This window comes from Ischnura elegans, chromosome 4 (assembly GCF_921293095.1).
Source record: "Ischnura elegans chromosome 4, ioIscEleg1.1, whole genome shotgun sequence".
NCBI classification, from domain to species: domain Eukaryota; kingdom Metazoa; phylum Arthropoda; class Insecta; order Odonata; family Coenagrionidae; genus Ischnura; species Ischnura elegans.
The window spans coordinates 93702110-93720325 of NC_060249.1; the positions used below are offsets into that span (position 1 = coordinate 93702110).

At 36.7% G+C, this 18216-nt stretch overlaps 3 protein-coding genes across 3 annotated transcripts; 1 reads left to right on the plus strand and 2 right to left on the minus strand.

The window, feature by feature from the left end:
- Positions 1-1921: 1921 nt before the first annotated feature.
- On the minus strand, positions 1922-11400 carry LOC124157791 (protein XRP2-like). The gene is made up of 7 exons (XM_046532809.1): positions 11210-11400; positions 10921-11130; positions 10667-10839; positions 10393-10558; positions 10115-10307; positions 4203-4349; positions 1922-3946 (listed from the first exon to the last, which is right to left on the minus strand). The coding sequence occupies exons 1-7, from the start codon at positions 11290-11292 to the stop codon at positions 3809-3811; spliced, it is 1110 nt and encodes a 369-aa protein (XP_046388765.1). The 5' UTR covers positions 11293-11400; the 3' UTR covers positions 1922-3808.
- An 85-nt stretch (positions 11401-11485) lies between these two features.
- On the plus strand, positions 11486-12217 carry LOC124157794 (NADH dehydrogenase [ubiquinone] 1 alpha subcomplex subunit 11). Its single transcript, XM_046532814.1, has one exon. The coding sequence runs from the start codon at positions 11585-11587 to the stop codon at positions 12104-12106; it is 522 nt and encodes a 173-aa protein (XP_046388770.1). The 5' UTR covers positions 11486-11584; the 3' UTR covers positions 12107-12217.
- LOC124157793 (ubiquitin-conjugating enzyme E2 T-like) lies at positions 12206-18181 on the minus strand. Its single transcript, XM_046532813.1, has 5 exons — positions 17864-18181; positions 17616-17739; positions 17465-17534; positions 17177-17381; positions 12206-12420 (listed from the first exon to the last, which is right to left on the minus strand). The coding sequence occupies exons 2-5, from the start codon at positions 17737-17739 to the stop codon at positions 12259-12261; spliced, it is 561 nt and encodes a 186-aa protein (XP_046388769.1). The 5' UTR covers positions 17864-18181; the 3' UTR covers positions 12206-12258.
- Positions 18182-18216: the final 35 nt, after the last annotated feature.

Below are 18216 nucleotides of genomic sequence, written 5' to 3' on the forward strand. Positions count from 1 at the left end.
TTTCTCTGAGCCGACCACTGCGCGAAGACACCCGAGCGTTGCCGAGGCCAGGCGTGACGTCATAGGTGCCTAAACAACCGTAGGGAGTAGGGAAATACGCTGAGCGCATGGTGTAAAATTTGTTTTGAGGGAGTATTTAGCCGCTCATCGTCACTTTATTTTGTTCTGTTATTCTTGGGCAAGTTTTCCTATTGCTATTGTGCCTAGATTATTACTTGGGATATTAATAATGCGGCATCGGGATGATGAAGTACAAGCGTTTCACTTCGTGTGTTTTGGTTATCAGAAAAATGGATGATAACGTTGCCACTCGTTCGAATAGTACACCTGAAATTCATCTACGTCTACATAATACCCCGCAAGCCGCCTAAAAGGCGTGTGGCATGGGGTGTTAGGACACCAGCCTTTTTTTAGGACACCAAAAATTGATGCCACGACCCTCATGGAATTTGTTAAGACAAATTATTGCTATACGTCGGCGGCAAATCGAGTTGTAAAAGAAACTTGTAATACTGGAGGATAACGATCGTAAGCTGTGCTGTTGACATTAGAGTAAGCTGTGCTGTTGAATTTGAACGGAGAAGGTAGTCCTATCCGTCCTACGGTACGAATTCACAGCAAAACAGTCTGCACACAATCCACATGTGAGATCGCGAATCGGTTCCGCTGCCAACACACACACAAGCTACAACCTATTTCAATAATATAGGTAAATCCATAAACAATATACTAGCATATACCATAATAATATAGTGGGAAATAGGCAAATACTCTTATCAAAAACTGGATGTCACTATCACATTCTTATATTCATCAAGTACAACTTACAATAACAGAACTCGTTATGATGAATACAACTATTTATTCACTGATTTAAACCCTTAAATTATACCACACAAGTGACATTTCTCACTACAATTCGTTGAAATAATGGAATAACAAACTTCACACACAGTTTTTATTTCAATAGCGTGTTCGTGAAATGTCATATCTACGGTGAACAACGGAGATTAGCACGCCACTGACAATTTTTACTCTACTGTTAGACATTTATCGATAGCGTAGTAGCACCTTTTACAATTCAATCACGATGGAACACTGATAACTCATGGCCGATATTTTTCAACCTTGTCAAACTTTGTGCATTACAACCACTGGCACTGTGATTATTAGCAGTAGCTTAACGGGAGATGTCACGTTGAAAATAACACTATTTTGGCACAAAAATGTTCCTAGATGTCTCCAATCAGCGAGCAAAAGTTGCATTGACTGGAATTCACCCCATAATACAAGCACAGACAGTCCTAAACGACGAATTCTCCGGTACCTACGAATAAACGGATGAAGTTATTGTATATAAAAGCTAAGCGGACATTAGTAAACATCAAAATCGTTCTAATTACATACTTAAATGAATGATATGCCGTCGATAACATCAACTTACAATTAACGTATCCCCCTTCCAATGGCCGTGGCTCAGACTCCTACAACGATGTTATTTAGGTATTATCAAATTTTTGGTTTAACTGCTCCAGTTTTATATTTTATGCCCTTACTCAGATATTAATATTATAAATAATGCAAAATACGAGGGCTTCCAAGCCTCTATCGTCGGATATTTATCTTTAAATATAAAATAATCAACACGTCTAACAAACGAAGCTCTCACAACTACTGGCAACTATTACAAACAATCACAACAATAGCTTCGCGTGATGTTTAGGCACCTTTGACGTCATCGAGGCTTCGTCGGCAGTGGCTTGGGGGGTGAGGGAGTTTTTCCCGCGCTTTAAAATTCGTTATATTTATCATTAAATATCTCGCGAAGGAAAACTCAGATTTACATGCGGTTTTCTTTGTTGTATTCAGAAAATAATTTTCTGTCCGCCTATGAAATAAAAAAAATTCATGCAAGTTCCCCATTCCTGTTTTCATCTAATTGGTTGATTGGGGATGTAACTTAGATGTGATAGACTAAATGATGGATTGAAATGATGTCCTGAGAATGATTTTTCATATTAATGGTTCACATGGGATAGTGATGATGTTTGTGTAGAAGTTTTAACTGCCGGCTGTTTTAATTTTACAGTGGCAAATTGATCTGAATCATTTATCCTTACCCTACTGTTTCATATCTAAGGAAACCAACTCTCTTAGAAAACATCTTGTATTGATTTAAAGCTTTTATGAATCCTCGATATGGGAGATATACTGATTCATTATATTAGCTAGTAAAATTAGCAACCTTTTTCCCAATATTCCAATCTTGGGTGTGCTGGCTGTTTAGTCTACCAATATTCTTAGTATTGCACGAGTTTCTTCATAATATTCAATATTGAATGGTATTTATGCAATTATATTCTTTAATATTAAACCATTAAATTAAAATGCCTATACATAAATAATGTCAGACAGCTTAAGTATTTGCTACCTAATTGGTTTACAGGAGGTCATGGGTACAAAGGAATCGGATTTGTTTAAATTATTAAAATTTGCTATTAGAATTCCGTAAACAGCTTTGCTATCGCATACTCTTTAAGGACCAAAATTCATTTTTCATATAAATAACGTATTTTCATTTCCTTTAGGATGTAGGTTTAATCTCTAGAATTATTGAAGCCTGAAGTCTGTGATGTGTGGTTTTTACTGGATGTGCTTTACACGTAAATACAATTACAGGATCACTTCAATAAAGTTGATATAAGGTGCACATTTTTAATGGGAAATATATGGTTATTTGAATTGGAAGAATGAATTTATTAATCAATGTTCAATTTTTTCCAATATGACCAAAGAACAGGCAAATATTATGAAAAAAAACACATGGAAATACTCCAATTAATGTATTACAGTCCATAAATATGAGCAAATGAGCTGAAATTACTGTCACACAGGCTGACATATCAGCATGATTATAGTAATTAATGCTTAAGATAAGGGGGAAACTCCCTAAAAATATAAATCATATGTCCCCATGGGATGTTAAGCTCTTGGCATATGATGTCGGAATTTGAAAATGCTATCTCATGGGATAGAATCTGCTGTTACTCTTCCTCCAACTTTTCTGCTTTGTTCATACTTACTTTATATTTTGGCACCATATTTTTATCAGTGTACCTTTCATTGTGCTGTGGAGATCACAAGACTTCACTGTTTTGGAATTTGATTGAAACAGCAGTTTAAATCACTGTAACTTATTTTAGTACAGTTTGTTTTTTTTTAGTTTTCAGCATATCTTGTGGGATTTTATCAATTACTCATTGTTAGATTAAGGAAAATGGCCTTTGGTGATTGATTGTTATAAATGGTGGGTTGATATGGAATTACAATCAGTACTCTATATTATGGTATTAATTTTGGTGTGGTGCATTTTCAGATGGGAATGAAGAAATTTTATTATAGAATCTGCCGAGCTCCAATGTATTCATACTCACTTTGGTATTCTAGTCCTCAACAAGTATTATAAATCCTACATGACTGATTTCTAACGAAAGATCCCACCTTCATGATGTAAATAATTGGAATCAGTTAGACATTGACATAGCGTGTTCTGTAAATGTCAATCAAAATTACAGCCATAAGGAAAATGAGACCTATTATGTTATGCAGTATATTTATTTCAATTACAATAAATAATTAACACAATATAAAAATAAATACTCAAAAACATTTTTTAAATGTAATGGACGTGTTTTTCTCTTTGTATAAGGTGAGGACAATATTATTATTGCCCTTAAGCCTCAATGTTTTCAAAAGTGAAAAAATTTGTCTTCAACTTGCTTAGTGCAGAAATTCCATTTCTTTTGGTTCAACCAGAAAAAGCTGGCACATACGGTGCAGGGGTGCTGAAAAAATCATCTTGTGTTGTTAGCTCTTTTAAGCAGCACTTTCTTAAATATATGTGCTGCTTCAGCTGTGGCTTCTCTTCACTCAAATATTCATATACCTGTAAGACAAATATTTTATTTATCTCTTAGCACTTAAAGTTTCAATACAAAGCACAAATACATGATGTAGTGAGAACTTAGCATAGAAGACTGACAATCCAACAATCCTATTCCTACAATCTATTGGTTCTACCAATAGGTTCTAGGTTTAGGGATGTACCGTGAAATAACTGATACTATTAATGTCACATCTGTGATCTCATTTAATTACTAAATATTTTGAGCAGACATGCATAAACTGATAGAATACTCCACCTTATTACACAACTCCCAGCATTGGTGACCATAAAAGCGAAGGCCCACAATATTTCCTGAGTCAAAACTCTTCCCAAATGTGTTCTTTGCAAATGGGTGATCTGAATTCATAAATAACTCCTTGGATGAGGACAACTTACAGTCCGGCTGGAAATAGATAAGGTGAAAGAATGAAAATAAAAGCAAAGATAAATTAGAAGATTACTGACACAGTAACTAGAGGTCCATGAAATTCGCGAGATGCGAAATTTGTCATTAAAACGAAATTTCATGTTTCCCGAGAATTTTTTCGTGAATCAACAAAATATCACATGCTTTGTCATAATATATTAAAGCCTTATCCTTCATTATTTAACGCTTCTCATTAATTATTTGCTCTACATCATTAATATTCAATGATCGATTGGCTTGTTTTGCCTTGCACATATCGCATTCGTTTAATATCGTGCACTGTAGTCTGCCCCCCCCCCCCCCCTGTCGTCATGCGCTAGTGGACAACCAGAGGCATTGCAATACTCACGCACTACTAGACCAGATTCTTTTCTTCATCTTCAATTATTTTCAGTCCATCTTTTAAAGTTCTCACTTGTTTCTTTGCAAGGGCCATGGTCCAAAGATGAATAAAAATAAAACTAATAAAAATGAAACAGGACTTTATTGAACCCACACGGAAAATACTCGCTGGTTTGAAGTCATCCCACCCAGGAAAGTAGAGAACCACTCGTACGAGGTGAAGTTCGGCACTAATGCTATTGTGTATGACGTAAGCAGAGCATACTGCTGAGGGTGAAGCTTGACCATATGACTGCGCAATGAAATTTTTTGTCCAATAGAAAAGGCAACTTACCCACTTATTTCTAACATTAAGTAGCATAGGTCTAGATGAGCAGATGAATTCACATTGCTAGTAGGGAGAAACTAAATATCCTGAGAAGATATCGCTTCCTTAGCAACTCTGACAAGTGAGACTTGTAGCATAACTCGTAAATTGTAACCTGAGGTCCAGTTTTTGAAAAAAATGGCCGCATCAATTGCCAAAAAGCTCAGCTGTGAGGATATCAAGATCGTAACATGATAACACCGCCAATATTTTCTATAACACCGAAATCACACAGTTTTAAAACAAATTTTAGCAAAAATTAAAGCCATTTTCATGGACCTCTAACCATTACTAATAGTGCCATAATTTGTATCAGGTAACAATGACAATACTTGTATCAAGCCACTTAATGAGGTTAAAAAAAACTGAAAAATGATGTACATAGCTACATAAGCTCATAAAAAGTACATAGAGAGTGTGGAAGAATACATTAATCAAAAAGCGGCTTGGCCATCTTCAACATGATGCAACAAAAAACACAATGAAATCACAAGCCTCGAGTGCTAGACATAACATCAGAACTACTGTTTCTGTCTACACTTTGGTTTTTAATTTTTTTCTTATGGCTTACATTTCCCATTAGAGGCGAGTAATATCTTTTGGATTCTGCCTTATAGCCCATTGTAGTCCAGCCCTTATAATATAAAAGTGCAATATGTTGCAAAATTTTATGATGGCTCATAGTGGCCTAAGAATATTATGCCATCAGAGAGTATATTTCTATAGTAGAAACTGTCAATCACATTGAGGAATTATTCTCTTTGTACTCACTGACTTGAAATATGTATTGAGAATATGGCAGGAGAGAAAAGTCATTGAGGTCAGAAAGCAGGCTATGAAAGAAATAGAAATTTTCCATATATTCCTCAGAAAATATGGATAAGTGAGCTGAATCAGTGTACTGTAAAGAATAAGAAATCTTGGTTAGAGTTTAAAAGCTACATATTTACTCATCAACATTTCCTTCGACTGTATATGTTTTGTGGTGGTGGCATAGAGAATCCACCCCTATGCAATGATTTTAGCCAGAGCAAGCTGCCTCTTAGGACATCATTGGTAATGTTGGAATGTGAAATGAATGCCTCTTAATTGAAATATGTCAACTTGGAATTACTTGGGATTGCTTTATTCAAAATGAAAGTTAGTCTGCTCTCATGTCACACTGCAATTTGAGTTGAGTGTGAAAATTCCATAGAGGAAAAGTCATTTGCTGTGTCTGGGATTTGAACTTGAACTACCTGAATTTGTAGGATTCTAGGAATGGAATAGAGAGTTTGAATCCCTGTCAGAATTAATGATTTTTGCACCTTAGGTGCACTTGTCATCTTCTATCCTGTGGCATATATGGTATACAAGCAAGGTATACCTTAGTGGCTACAGGTATACCACAGGCTCGAGGCTGGTATAATTCCCTAAATAATGTATACCTAGCTCTACCATTACTCTCCTGTCCCAATGGTGCCTCTACAAAATACATTATCTAATGCCTGATATGCTGTGGGAACATTTTGTAAGATGGATTCCATAAGTTGGGTGCCTTAAGAAATATCTCAAGGAAACCCATAAGTTGTTAAACAAATTCACAATCAAGAAGTATGTAGATAGTGAAGTTTGAGTCTTGACATCATGCCTCATCACTGAGGGCTGGGTTTTCATTACATTTTTCTCCATAATGTAGAATTTTGGGTAAAATATTTCTCAAAATTACTTTTTTCTGAACTTTCTTAAGACTTGTTGTGGGTGTTAAACTCTCATTCCTTGCAGTACACTCCTTCAGCCCAGTTACCTATGTTTTCCAATGAATGCATGGAAAATTATGAGCCGGTTAACATTCAATTTCATTAAATGTAATATTTTGCAAAGAGAAGCCTTTTCTTAATTTTCCACCCACTATTTATTTACACCATACTTTATCCAGAGGATGATTTCACTGACTCTTTCAAAACTTCGGATAATCCATTCATGGCCACTTTGATACCACCACTGCAAAAATGCTCAACAATCGCCCACCGAATCAAATCCGCTCAAATAGTAGCCCAACAATACGAATCTGCTCAGCTGGCAGTTTCCGGAGCATAAATGCTCACCTCCACACTTGGAGAATAGGAGATGAGTAGGTATTTATGTTCCGGACACTGCCAGCTGAGCGGATTTGTATGTTGGATTTGATTCGGTGGGCGATTGTTGAGCATGTTTGCAGTGGAGGTATCAATTTCTAAAGATCTTAATATCTCAGTAACTTATTTTCCCATAAAATTTAAGTTGAATTTTGTTAGTAGAAGCTTTAACCACAGATTTTGATTTGGGGTTTCGGAAGGCTTCATTTGGGATTTGAAACTGGGACCCCTCTATCAGCAGTCAAGTTCTCTACCACAAGGCTACCATGCTCTCCAGAGAATAGATAACATGTAATATTTAAGGACTTGCTGAGAGGATGGTCTTCCTCTTGCTTTTGTAATAAGTACAAATTGCATCTCCAAAAGCAATCGTTTGTGGTCATTACAGGATTCATAATTCCATTATTTTTTTAGCATGATTCCATGATGAAGTGTGAAAGCTTGGTTTATCAAGTACTAAATTCACCTGCCACTGTAAGGGTGGAGAACAAAACTTGATTTGTCATAGTTTTGTGGATTATTTTAATTACTGCTCTATCAAAAATGAACTGTTCACGCAAATTGATACATGAACGCATGAAAGATGTGTTTTACAATAAAAAAATATAGAAAGAATTCATTGTACACAAATGGAAAAGAACAAACAATAATTTTGACATATTCTGTCAAAATTGAATTCTTTTTACATTATTCTTTTATTGTAAAAAACAATGCAATAATCTTTAATGCTTTCATGTATGAAATGAAACCATTATCATTCATAACCCTGAATAAGATTTTAGGAATATATCGAAATGTTGGTAAACAATTTTGCATATTATTCTCAGACCTATACTCCGAGATGTTAATCATCATTAAGTGATTGAGATCAAGAAATAGAAATCAATTTAATAATACCAATGCTTGATCAGGAAGCTGTTGAAGATATGTTTACAAACTGTTGTTTGGCTGCACTGAAGTGATACAAATGCATACAAATGAAACTAAAATGTTCCGGAAGTGCACCCAAGTCTTTGGGAAAATATTTTCATGCTTCTTTTGGAGTTATTTACAGTACATTTAGTTATTACACAAGCTCTGGATTGAATTTGCAAGTCACACTCTCACCACTTCATTTACTTGCTCACATAATTGTTGTAAATACATAGCAACCTCAAAACATCTTTACTAATATCTTAGGGCCATATTCTCAGTCGACCCTACATAAGTGGTGGGGGGTGATTCCATCGTCAAGTTCTCTGAGATGACGTAGATGATGGCACAGTGCCAATTTTCCACTCTGGTGGCGTAATGGGAACTAGCTATGAAACTAAGAAAAGACGTCGGATAATTTTCGGGCGTATTGTTAGGGCCACGGCTCAAGGTAAATAAACAATGTGTCGTCTGCCAGGTCGTGTCAGTACCTTAATTATAGCTACAAATACTCTCATATCTAGCCAAAAGTAGAACCATATTGTCTTTAAATTACTTCTAAAGTAGTCTGTACAAGATAGTCATAGGTACGGAGCAAATATGATCATTGACGTGGGAACTTATGTTGCATCATCAAGGTTTGTCATTTGCTTTCACCTACCGTAGTTAAGTTTATTATGTGGCAAATAGTGGCATGAAAATATGTTTTCTATGGTAATACGTAAACGAAGTATTGGTTTTCCAAAAGTATACCAAGTGCCAAGGGTGAAAAATATTATTATACATCCATAGAAACAAGGTGCATTAAACCGCTATATTGTTCTTATTAGTTCAGTCAATTTTATAATTTATCTAATTCGGTGGCTATAATGTGGTAGTATTATTACCTTCCTGCTGTGTTTCTGTACATTTAAAAATAGTTCGTGTGAGCTCGTCTTGCTTAATATGCATTACAAAGTAGATTTTTTGATCAAAGTGATTAGCAGACGATATTTGGCCACCATGTTTTCAAAGGGTGTAGGGCTGGGTCAGCTACCCTACATTAAGTAGGGCCGTTTAGTTCCAAAAACAGCCATATTTAGGGGCGATGGCTTGATGTGGCGAATGTAGGGCGAGATCGGTTTATGTAGGGGCTGAAGGGTGGGTTGGCCCTACACGGTCGACTAAGAATATGGGCCTTAACACTTTTATTAAAACTGTCAATTTGAATATTACCCTCATTATAATACTTTGGCATTTTACGCACATTTCATCAACAATTCAGTAAAAACAGACACGCAAAGTTAATAGCACTTTTGAATATTTGAACATTTGTATTAGCCCTATTTCAAATGTCTTACCTTATGATGCACTCATTCATGTTTATTTTCATTCATGCTTATCATTTATGTAAAATCATGAATAAAATGTTACATTTAGTAACTGGAGGAAATGGGCTGGCCTTTTGAACTTAATAATTTTTTCATGAAGCATTCATGGCCAGCCGTGCTGAAGCCATGCAAAAGATGTTCCGTTCATAGGCTGTTCATAGGTAGTAGGTTGCAGCTGTGTGAACAGTTCCCAAACACTTCATGAACGGCCCAGGAAATTTGTCAAGTTGTAAGTGAATATCTGATCCTAAGTTTGCTTAGAAAACTATTAGCACAATGATGGTTGTTTCCCTTAATTCATGATGATATGTTAATGATCATCATTAATGTAAAATGATGAATCATGGATGGCATGAATAAATTACTACATTTAGTAACTATGGAGGTGGTGTGCCAAATTTAATAATCTGTTCAGCAAGCCTTCATGGCCAACTGTGCAGAAGCCGTGCACATGGTGTTCTGTTCATAGGCCGTTCATGGGTACTTAGTTTGAGCTGTGTGAACAGTTTCCAAACACTTCATGAACGGCCCAGGAAATTTGTAAACTGTTTGCACAGTTTATGCACAGCCTAAAAACAGTTCATTTTTACTAGGGTCTGCAAGTATATATTCCTTTGGAGAAATAACACTTACTTCTAACTGCTTCAGGGTACGATAGAACAGCATTGCAGCATTTTGCTGGTCTTCTGGCCCGGACGTTAATACTACAAGGCAAGCATTAGGTTGTGCCTCTAAACTTTGGTTGGTCCACATTTTTACTTCTCTAGATAAGGGTGGCATTGCCCAAGGAATTTGGCTTTTTTCCCAAGAAAAATCCAATTCAACACTACAATGAGAGTACAATGATAATAGTTTCAGAGCTATTTAAGCACGATAATCGTGACACAACTAAAATGTAAAGAATTACTCACCTCTCAAAATTTCTATTCCCATTCAAAGGAACTTCAGGGTAACAAAGTCGCCTGGAAATGTTCCAGTGACCACTGGCCTCCGAGCTTGCCAGATCTCCTGGAGTGAAATCATGAACACAATTCCAAATATTGTTGAATGGGCTTAGACGTGCCTTCTTCAGGTGATCTAATAAAGTCAGGTATAAATTTGAAAGCCTGCGTGCTATTAAATAAAATCCTCAAAGAACAACTGAGATAATGGGATAAGGAAATCAATGAGCAACAATGGTCTTACCTGAAAAACTGATGTAATTAAACTGAAGGCAATTGAATCTCATATTTATGGACGCTTCAATAATAGGCTGAGTCGGGCAGCACAGGTAAATATCCACATTGCTACAGTCCCTAGTGCGAAATTGGCCACTAGATACCACGCAAACGCAATTTTTACAGTCGCGAATGAAGACGCTAAAGAGTAGAATTAATTTTGTTTTTTATTTGTGCTTAACCAAATTTTTGCGTTGGAAACTCAATGATATTTTTACTTACCTTTCTTTTACGGGTCCAAGTACGAATTTACACTCACTACACTCGTCTATAGTAACTGTATTCATGTGATCGAAAACATAAAGAGTAGAATTCGAGCAGTTTTGAATGGTGAACTGCTGGCCGTCAACAGTGCCAGGTAATTTCCCTGTAACCTCATTAACAAGATCATGAAATGAATAGTCTTCCAAATTGAGCTTGCGGCTTTTATCCCTGTAAATCAAACACGAATAAAATACACTTCAGCCATCACGAATCACAAATACGATGTTGCAGCACCCAATTCGTTTACCATGAATATTCCTTTGGACTTCGATGATCATCAGACTCTCCTTGAGAATTGAGCTTTCTAAATCTTGACAGAAACGTTCCCATCACCGATAATAATTCCTCCTCGCTATCTGAATCCTATCCAAAAACTTGTAAGGTTCTCGATCTTATCATTATTTTCAGGAGCATAGGCATTACGGGATACACAAAAGATTTGGCCTAACTTCTCATACATACGTAGTATTTCGCATATCGTTATTTCGTTCGTCATTTTCCGATACCTTTTTTCTTCCGAAGAGGGAGTTAGGGGTATTGAGTTCTTGGCCTGTCTCGGACCTTAAATGCATTGAAATTGTGGCCTAAGCTGTCGGGGAAGTGCGATATTTATTAATTGATCATGTCGAAAATCAATAATTATTACGACAGTCCTGATGGCGAAGACTGCTTTAAGAAGTTGTGGATCTCCTCTAAATACGCAACCATAATTGGTTTGGGTGCAGCCTCTGCTGATGTCCTGCTGCATTCTCACCCGAAAGGATACTTCCAAACAGCTGGAAGATATGTTTACATCACAGCCCCATTGGTAGGAATGGCAGCTACGTTTACAGTGACGACGTGTGTGTTGACCAGTCTCCGCAAGAAAGATGACTATATCAACTACTTCCTTGGTGGTGCAGCTACGGGCTCAGTCTACGGTGCCGTGAAAAAAAGTGGAGTACAAGGCCTGGTTGCATCCTTGGCGTTTGGAGGTGCTGCTCTCGTCTTGAAGAGCTTTATAGTGAATGGGTGGTCCCTCAATCCCAACAAGTATCGTCGTGCTTATGGAGGAGTCGACCACTACCTCAACGATTGGACCATCACCAAAGCTCCCCCTCGAACTTGGAAGAGGTACCCAGAAGAAGAACTGCCCACTAATTAGTTATCAATGTTATTATTTCGAAATTTGTCAATAGTATGTACTGGGATGCAATTTCTTAACTACAGCCTTGTTGTATAGTTAAAATTTATTAAAGCTGTGTTTACTTCAGTATTTTTATTGTTAGCATGCGTTTTTTACATAGAAAATTTAACTCATAAGGACTTAAGGCGTTTGTTTCGCTCCATTGAGTCATCTTCGCTCTTCCTTTTTGCTGGCGAATCATGAGATTCTCTATCATCTTTCATTGCATACTTCTTAGTCCACTCCTTCGCTTTACGCATGTACTCGGTATTGTTGAATTTGAATTCTTCAGCCTGAAAATGCAGGAGAATAGCATTTTTCTATTACTTACATATTTTTTAACGCGAGGGCTGTGCACCAAAATGGAGCTTTCGTCTCACAGTTTAGTTACTTCTTAGTATAAACTTGGTGCTCCTTGGAAAATTACAAACAGTGCATCTGTAGACGAAATTCTAAATATCCCATTTGCTTACCACACAGTCAATTCCATTATTATAACTAAGTAATTGTGTAGAATTTACGCTATAGTAAATACATTTGTACACATCAAAAGAGAATATTATATTCTCGGTAGTTAAGGTGCAACCTTTTCTACAATAAGAAGGTAGGAACAAGAAGAAATATAGAATCTGTTTAAATAAAATTAATTTAGGTGTTCACAAGTGGCAAAAACAATTTTTGATGAAGCTATTGCATATTGTGTCATGTAAGACAAATTGACATGTGGTATCAGAAGTACACCCAGAAAATGCTTGTCAAGTGTCGTGGAATGCAACCATTTTCCACATCAAGGCTTGGCTGCTGCTTCAGAGACAGCGGAATTTATCAATTAATGATTAATTCTGCTTTGATGGGGAGCTAAGGATGTAGAGGGGTGCTCTTGGCCTCCACTGATGAGTAAAGCACCACTTGCCTCATCTAAATCAATTAAGCAACAGATTATTTAAAGTATCTTTTAACACAAAATTTATGTACATCATGTAAGCTGGAATGCCATAATTGAAATTCATTAGTTTTGAACACTAGGACAAATGTGGACCTGTCCACATTGCCAGAAAAATGCAACCTTAAAGAGGATAATTACTATCATCACACAAGATATTATTTTGATTATGAGAGTTGGAACCTCTATTCAAAGGTTATAAGTACAAAATAAATAATTTATTTTTGATGATCAGAACACAGTTATTACATGGGCTCACTTCATACTTCAATCATTGTATTCCTATTAGTCCAATTGAAAAACATAATATAAATGATCTCTAAGATGAAAATAAAGGTAAATGTGGTAGTGTGCAGAAAAGAGGACCACTGATCAGAGAATCGACAGGAGACACATCCCAAACACATGCAAGAGGAGAGAGTGAGCACAACAGAAACGAATGAAATTTCATTATTAAGGGGAGATATTTTGAAAGAAAAGCTGCGAGCAGGATTGTCGTTTATGAAGCACCTACTAAAGTAGTACTTACTGAATCAACTAATGAAGTAAACTACACGACTGGAAAGTTAACCCCTGACTACTAAACTTGTAGGCTGCAAAAGCACAGGTATCCTGCTGTGAGAGGAGGGGTCTTGCAGGCTTTTAACAGTGAAGGCAACCTATTTTGTGCAATAGCAGTAGTATAAATGAGTTTGACGATTTGCCTTTCTACAAGTTAATTAAGTACAGTGGGCCACAAAAGTATAAGTAAATCCATGACGACTCAACCTGAGCAAACCACTTCATATTTTACCCTGGAATACTGTCATTTGACGAATTGACAGTATTCCAGGGTACTTCATCCATCCGTAATGCATAATAACTTTGGGATATGATATGCAACTTGTTTTTGGAAAAGACAGCAATATAGTTACAGCACTGTAAAAAAAAAAGGATTAGGTATGTTCTTCAAGTTAAAGTTTATTCTGGTAATACACTAGTGGAAGCAAAGAACACAATAGGCTGTGAAACTTCCTACATTGTACAGAAGAAGTATCATTCTGTTTAACTCTGAGCAGTTGTTCATCCTAGGTGCGCATTAACTATTGTGGCCCACAATATATCTTGGGAATCCATTCAATGGATATTTATTTTAATTTCAGGAAGGCCACTCTATTTCTGGGCCAGACAGAGGAGTGTCACAGAGCTTGCCACTAATTTTAATGACACTACATGCATGCAGAATCTTGATGTTTTCCTTTAGGCATAAATGAGATTAAAGGCCAGCCGTATATATGGATGGAATTCAGAGTATGATATTGTATCATCTTCTAGAACAGTGGTTCCCAACCCTTTAAGTCTAGCGACCCACCTTTTAATTTTTTCCATTTTCGCGACCCACCCCTACCCCACCCATGATTACACACACACATACAAACACGTATGTATGCATTGCCAGATCGTGCACAAGCACTGTTACGCTATTGTTTTCGTTTCAATGTAATAGGCAAGCATTGCACCAAGCTTTTTATTGCTAAAAAAATAATAAAAATGACACATACATAAAATTAAAATTATCTGGTGAATCAGTTAAATTTGGTACATTTTCAAGAGCCACGCCACGACCCACTTAAATTCCGCCTGCGACCCACTGGTTGGGAAACGCTGTTCTAGAATATCAAATGACACATAAAACATTTCTTATATTTTTCCTATACCTCTCATATAAAATGGTTTAACTGCTTGGCAGCAAGTTTGACTGGAACTGAAGCTTCATTCCAGCAAGAATAAGTCAGGATGATGTGTAATATACTGCATATTTACGCATCTTATTTTTGCAGAAATGATGCCATATTAAGACAGCACTCCTCTTAACAGCCATACAAGTTTCATATAAGAAAACACAAATGTTGCCACCCAATTTCCATGAGTTGGTGATGTCATTAGAATTTTGGTTCATATACTCAATCAGGAAGAAACTTTCACGGAGGTAAGTAATTGCATACAAGAGTGTAAACAACCACCTGAGGAAAAAGCAAAAAAAAAGCTAAGGAGAAGCTGAGGTACGCTCACCATGAGATCGTGACATCATCAACTTGCTGCATTAGGGTTAAGGCCACCGATTTTTCACATTGAATTGCTTGAGAAGTAGGCCATCGATTGAAAAACTGAAAATTATTGGTCTTTTTCTTATTCACATTCTATCACAATGGCCATTACATAAAAATTGGTGAACAAGGTCATTAGAACTAAATACGATGAATTCCAAATCTCTATTTCCATTGTCAAAACCAATCCAAATGAACAATGGGTTTCCTACCAATATTGTCCATAAAATATCAATTGGCAAGATAAAAACTAGCATGAAGGATCTAGTTTAAAGAAATAGCTGTGGGATAAATTAGTTAAGGTGGCAAAGAATCAAAACACTATGTTACTACAAAATTACTGAGCTAATCATGTACCCTATTGGTGCGTAAAAAATAATTAGGATAAGTATATCATAGATATTAGAAAATATGCAATTCTATCTATTTATCCAATACCAATATACCAATCTAAAAAAATAAATTCAATGTTTCTTTCTACAACCCCTATACTCTCGGTAAAGTTTTGTGTCGTAACAAAGACAAAATAGATTCCATCCATCAATCTGGCATTTACAAAGTTAATTGTGAATCATGCAACATGTGTTACATTGGTCAAAAAGGCAGAAGTTTCATTACCAGAATGAAAGAACATAGGAGGTGCTGGAAAAATGGGGATGAAAAGTCACTTCTCGCCAAACACTTACTACAGACTTTGCATTGTTGTCATTTTCAACCTGAAATTCTACATTTAGAAAGTAAGGGCACAAGACTTGATGTTTTAGAGCAATTCGAAATTGTACTGAGTGATATGAATATGCTCATGAACGAACAAGTGTTTTTCACCCACTCTCCTATCCTAAAGATATTCTTCCCGAAAACAAATGGTGAAATTCTTTCTTCACCCACACCTTAAGTGACCCCAACATCCACGGGGAGTTTCCCATCCGCCCACCCTCTCTCCGTATTGTGTTTGACCATTTTCTTTTGCTGGCAATTTCCTCCCTTGTACCCCCGCTAACTTTCACTCCTTCTCAGCTAACCCAAAGGGACTCCTCACCCCCACCTCTTTTCCTGCGTAGCTACTTACTCCTCTCCCTTTCTAAAGACACGCAGCCTCTCCTTTTACTCTAACCCCCCCTTTTTTCACTCTTCTCAACACCCCCTCTCCTCCTGTTTTTCTATGGTTCTTCCCCACGTGTCGTCATTTTACAGTTATGACTAGAACCCTCCTTCCAACGTGGGTTCTCCACATCCCGTAGTTGTATCTTTTCCCATTGTCTCTACTCTGTACGCCCTTTCCCACCCCTTCCTATAAGATGTCAAATCCTCTCCTTTTTCAGGGGTAAAAAAGGGATTTTCAAATGTTTTGAAGTGTCTTGTACCAGATGATGGCTCAGTGAGCCGAAATGCGTTGTACGCATTAAAAATTCTTGTGGAAAAGTGCTACGATCTTTTATTTATTTAAATATTTTATTTTTGTCACTAATTTTAATTCAAAGGACAATTAGCCTTCAGCCATGATGAGTATGGGCAGAAATAATTATATCAATACTATACAATGGGCAGAGACAATAGCAACGAAAGAAAAGAAATGGAGTTTTCAAGCAACAGAAATGATATTATCAAGAACAACAAACATGATGAAAAGAAGAGGCTGAGTAGGAAATAAAAACACGAAGGCAGACTTAATTCAAGAAAGTATAGAAGATACAGTGGAAAAGGTTAGATTTACGTACTATATCCTATGGGGAGCCCTACATCATGGGAGGATAGCACTCGAAGGATCTGCACTTTAAGGAGTGCCATTCAAAAACTTAGTCAAACTTGCAAGTGCGATGCCAATTCAAGTTAGAATTATTTAAGTTTCAGTTTCTTAAATATGGTCATGCTACTGCTTTACTCTATTTGTGGAGACGTGCATCTATTCTGACATGCTCGCACACTTGCCACTCACTAATTTAGAAATTAATTTGACGGAGTCAGTTGGGCAAAACTAATGGCTTACAATTAATGAAGCAAAAAATAATGTATACTTACTATATCAACAACCAATGGGTCATTCGGGTTCGGCTGTGCCAGTAAAAGCCTTAGTGAGTGAAGAAGACCTCCCAATAGAACTGTCGGACGCCAAGAGCCTGCCGGAGGCATTCGTAAAAGGTCCAGGCATATTCTTCCAGATTCGTCGACATTCGGATGGTAGACGGGGGTGAGGAACTGTACTCGAGGGGGCTCGAACGGATACCTGAAAAATATTCACTCATTGGAACATAAAGATTCTCCAAGTAGTATACTTGCCGATTAACATTATTGATATTTTGAACTAACTTCTCAGGAAGTTGTATTTCCAGTTTAAATATTCCTGACTCATACGGCGTTCCTTCTAGTCCTAAAATACCTGTAATGAGAGTAAAAATGGTTGAAAATGACTACATACCAGCTAAATCGAATAGTTTACACAGAGCATATCAAAACTCACTTGCATCAAAAGTATCAACGCAGTTTTCACGTACAGAAAATGAAATTCCAGGCTGCGGATTTTTGGTGATCATATCGAGCTCCTTTTTCATTCGACTCATTCTCTGCATGTTACCGGTAGCCATCTAAATACAGCCAGGACGGAAAAAGGAATTGCAAAGAAGTAAAAAATGTTACTATCGTGGGTACCTTAGACATGCAATTACCAGTATAGTTAATAACTAGAAACATCAGCGCTAACTTACTGACCTTAAGTTTAAATATGGCAAGCTGTGTTAAGGAACAATCACATGAAAATGTATAAAAAACATGGAACAAAGATTATCAAATACAGTATATTATTTAACCGTCGTAAGTTACATCCTGAAACTCTTGAATTTTTTTCAAAACAACGGTCTGAGTAAATTGATCCATGGCATAATTAAAAAAATATCAATGACTGTCAATTAATTCGTGAAGAAACCGGATGACAGCGGGATTTTGTTATTGTGATACTATTAATGAACATCAACACAAATAAATCTCTCCAATCTGGCGCAAAATTTTCGGCCTCGGCAGCGACAATTGACGTGCCAAAAGCGTATGTCATCGAGTGGAAGACA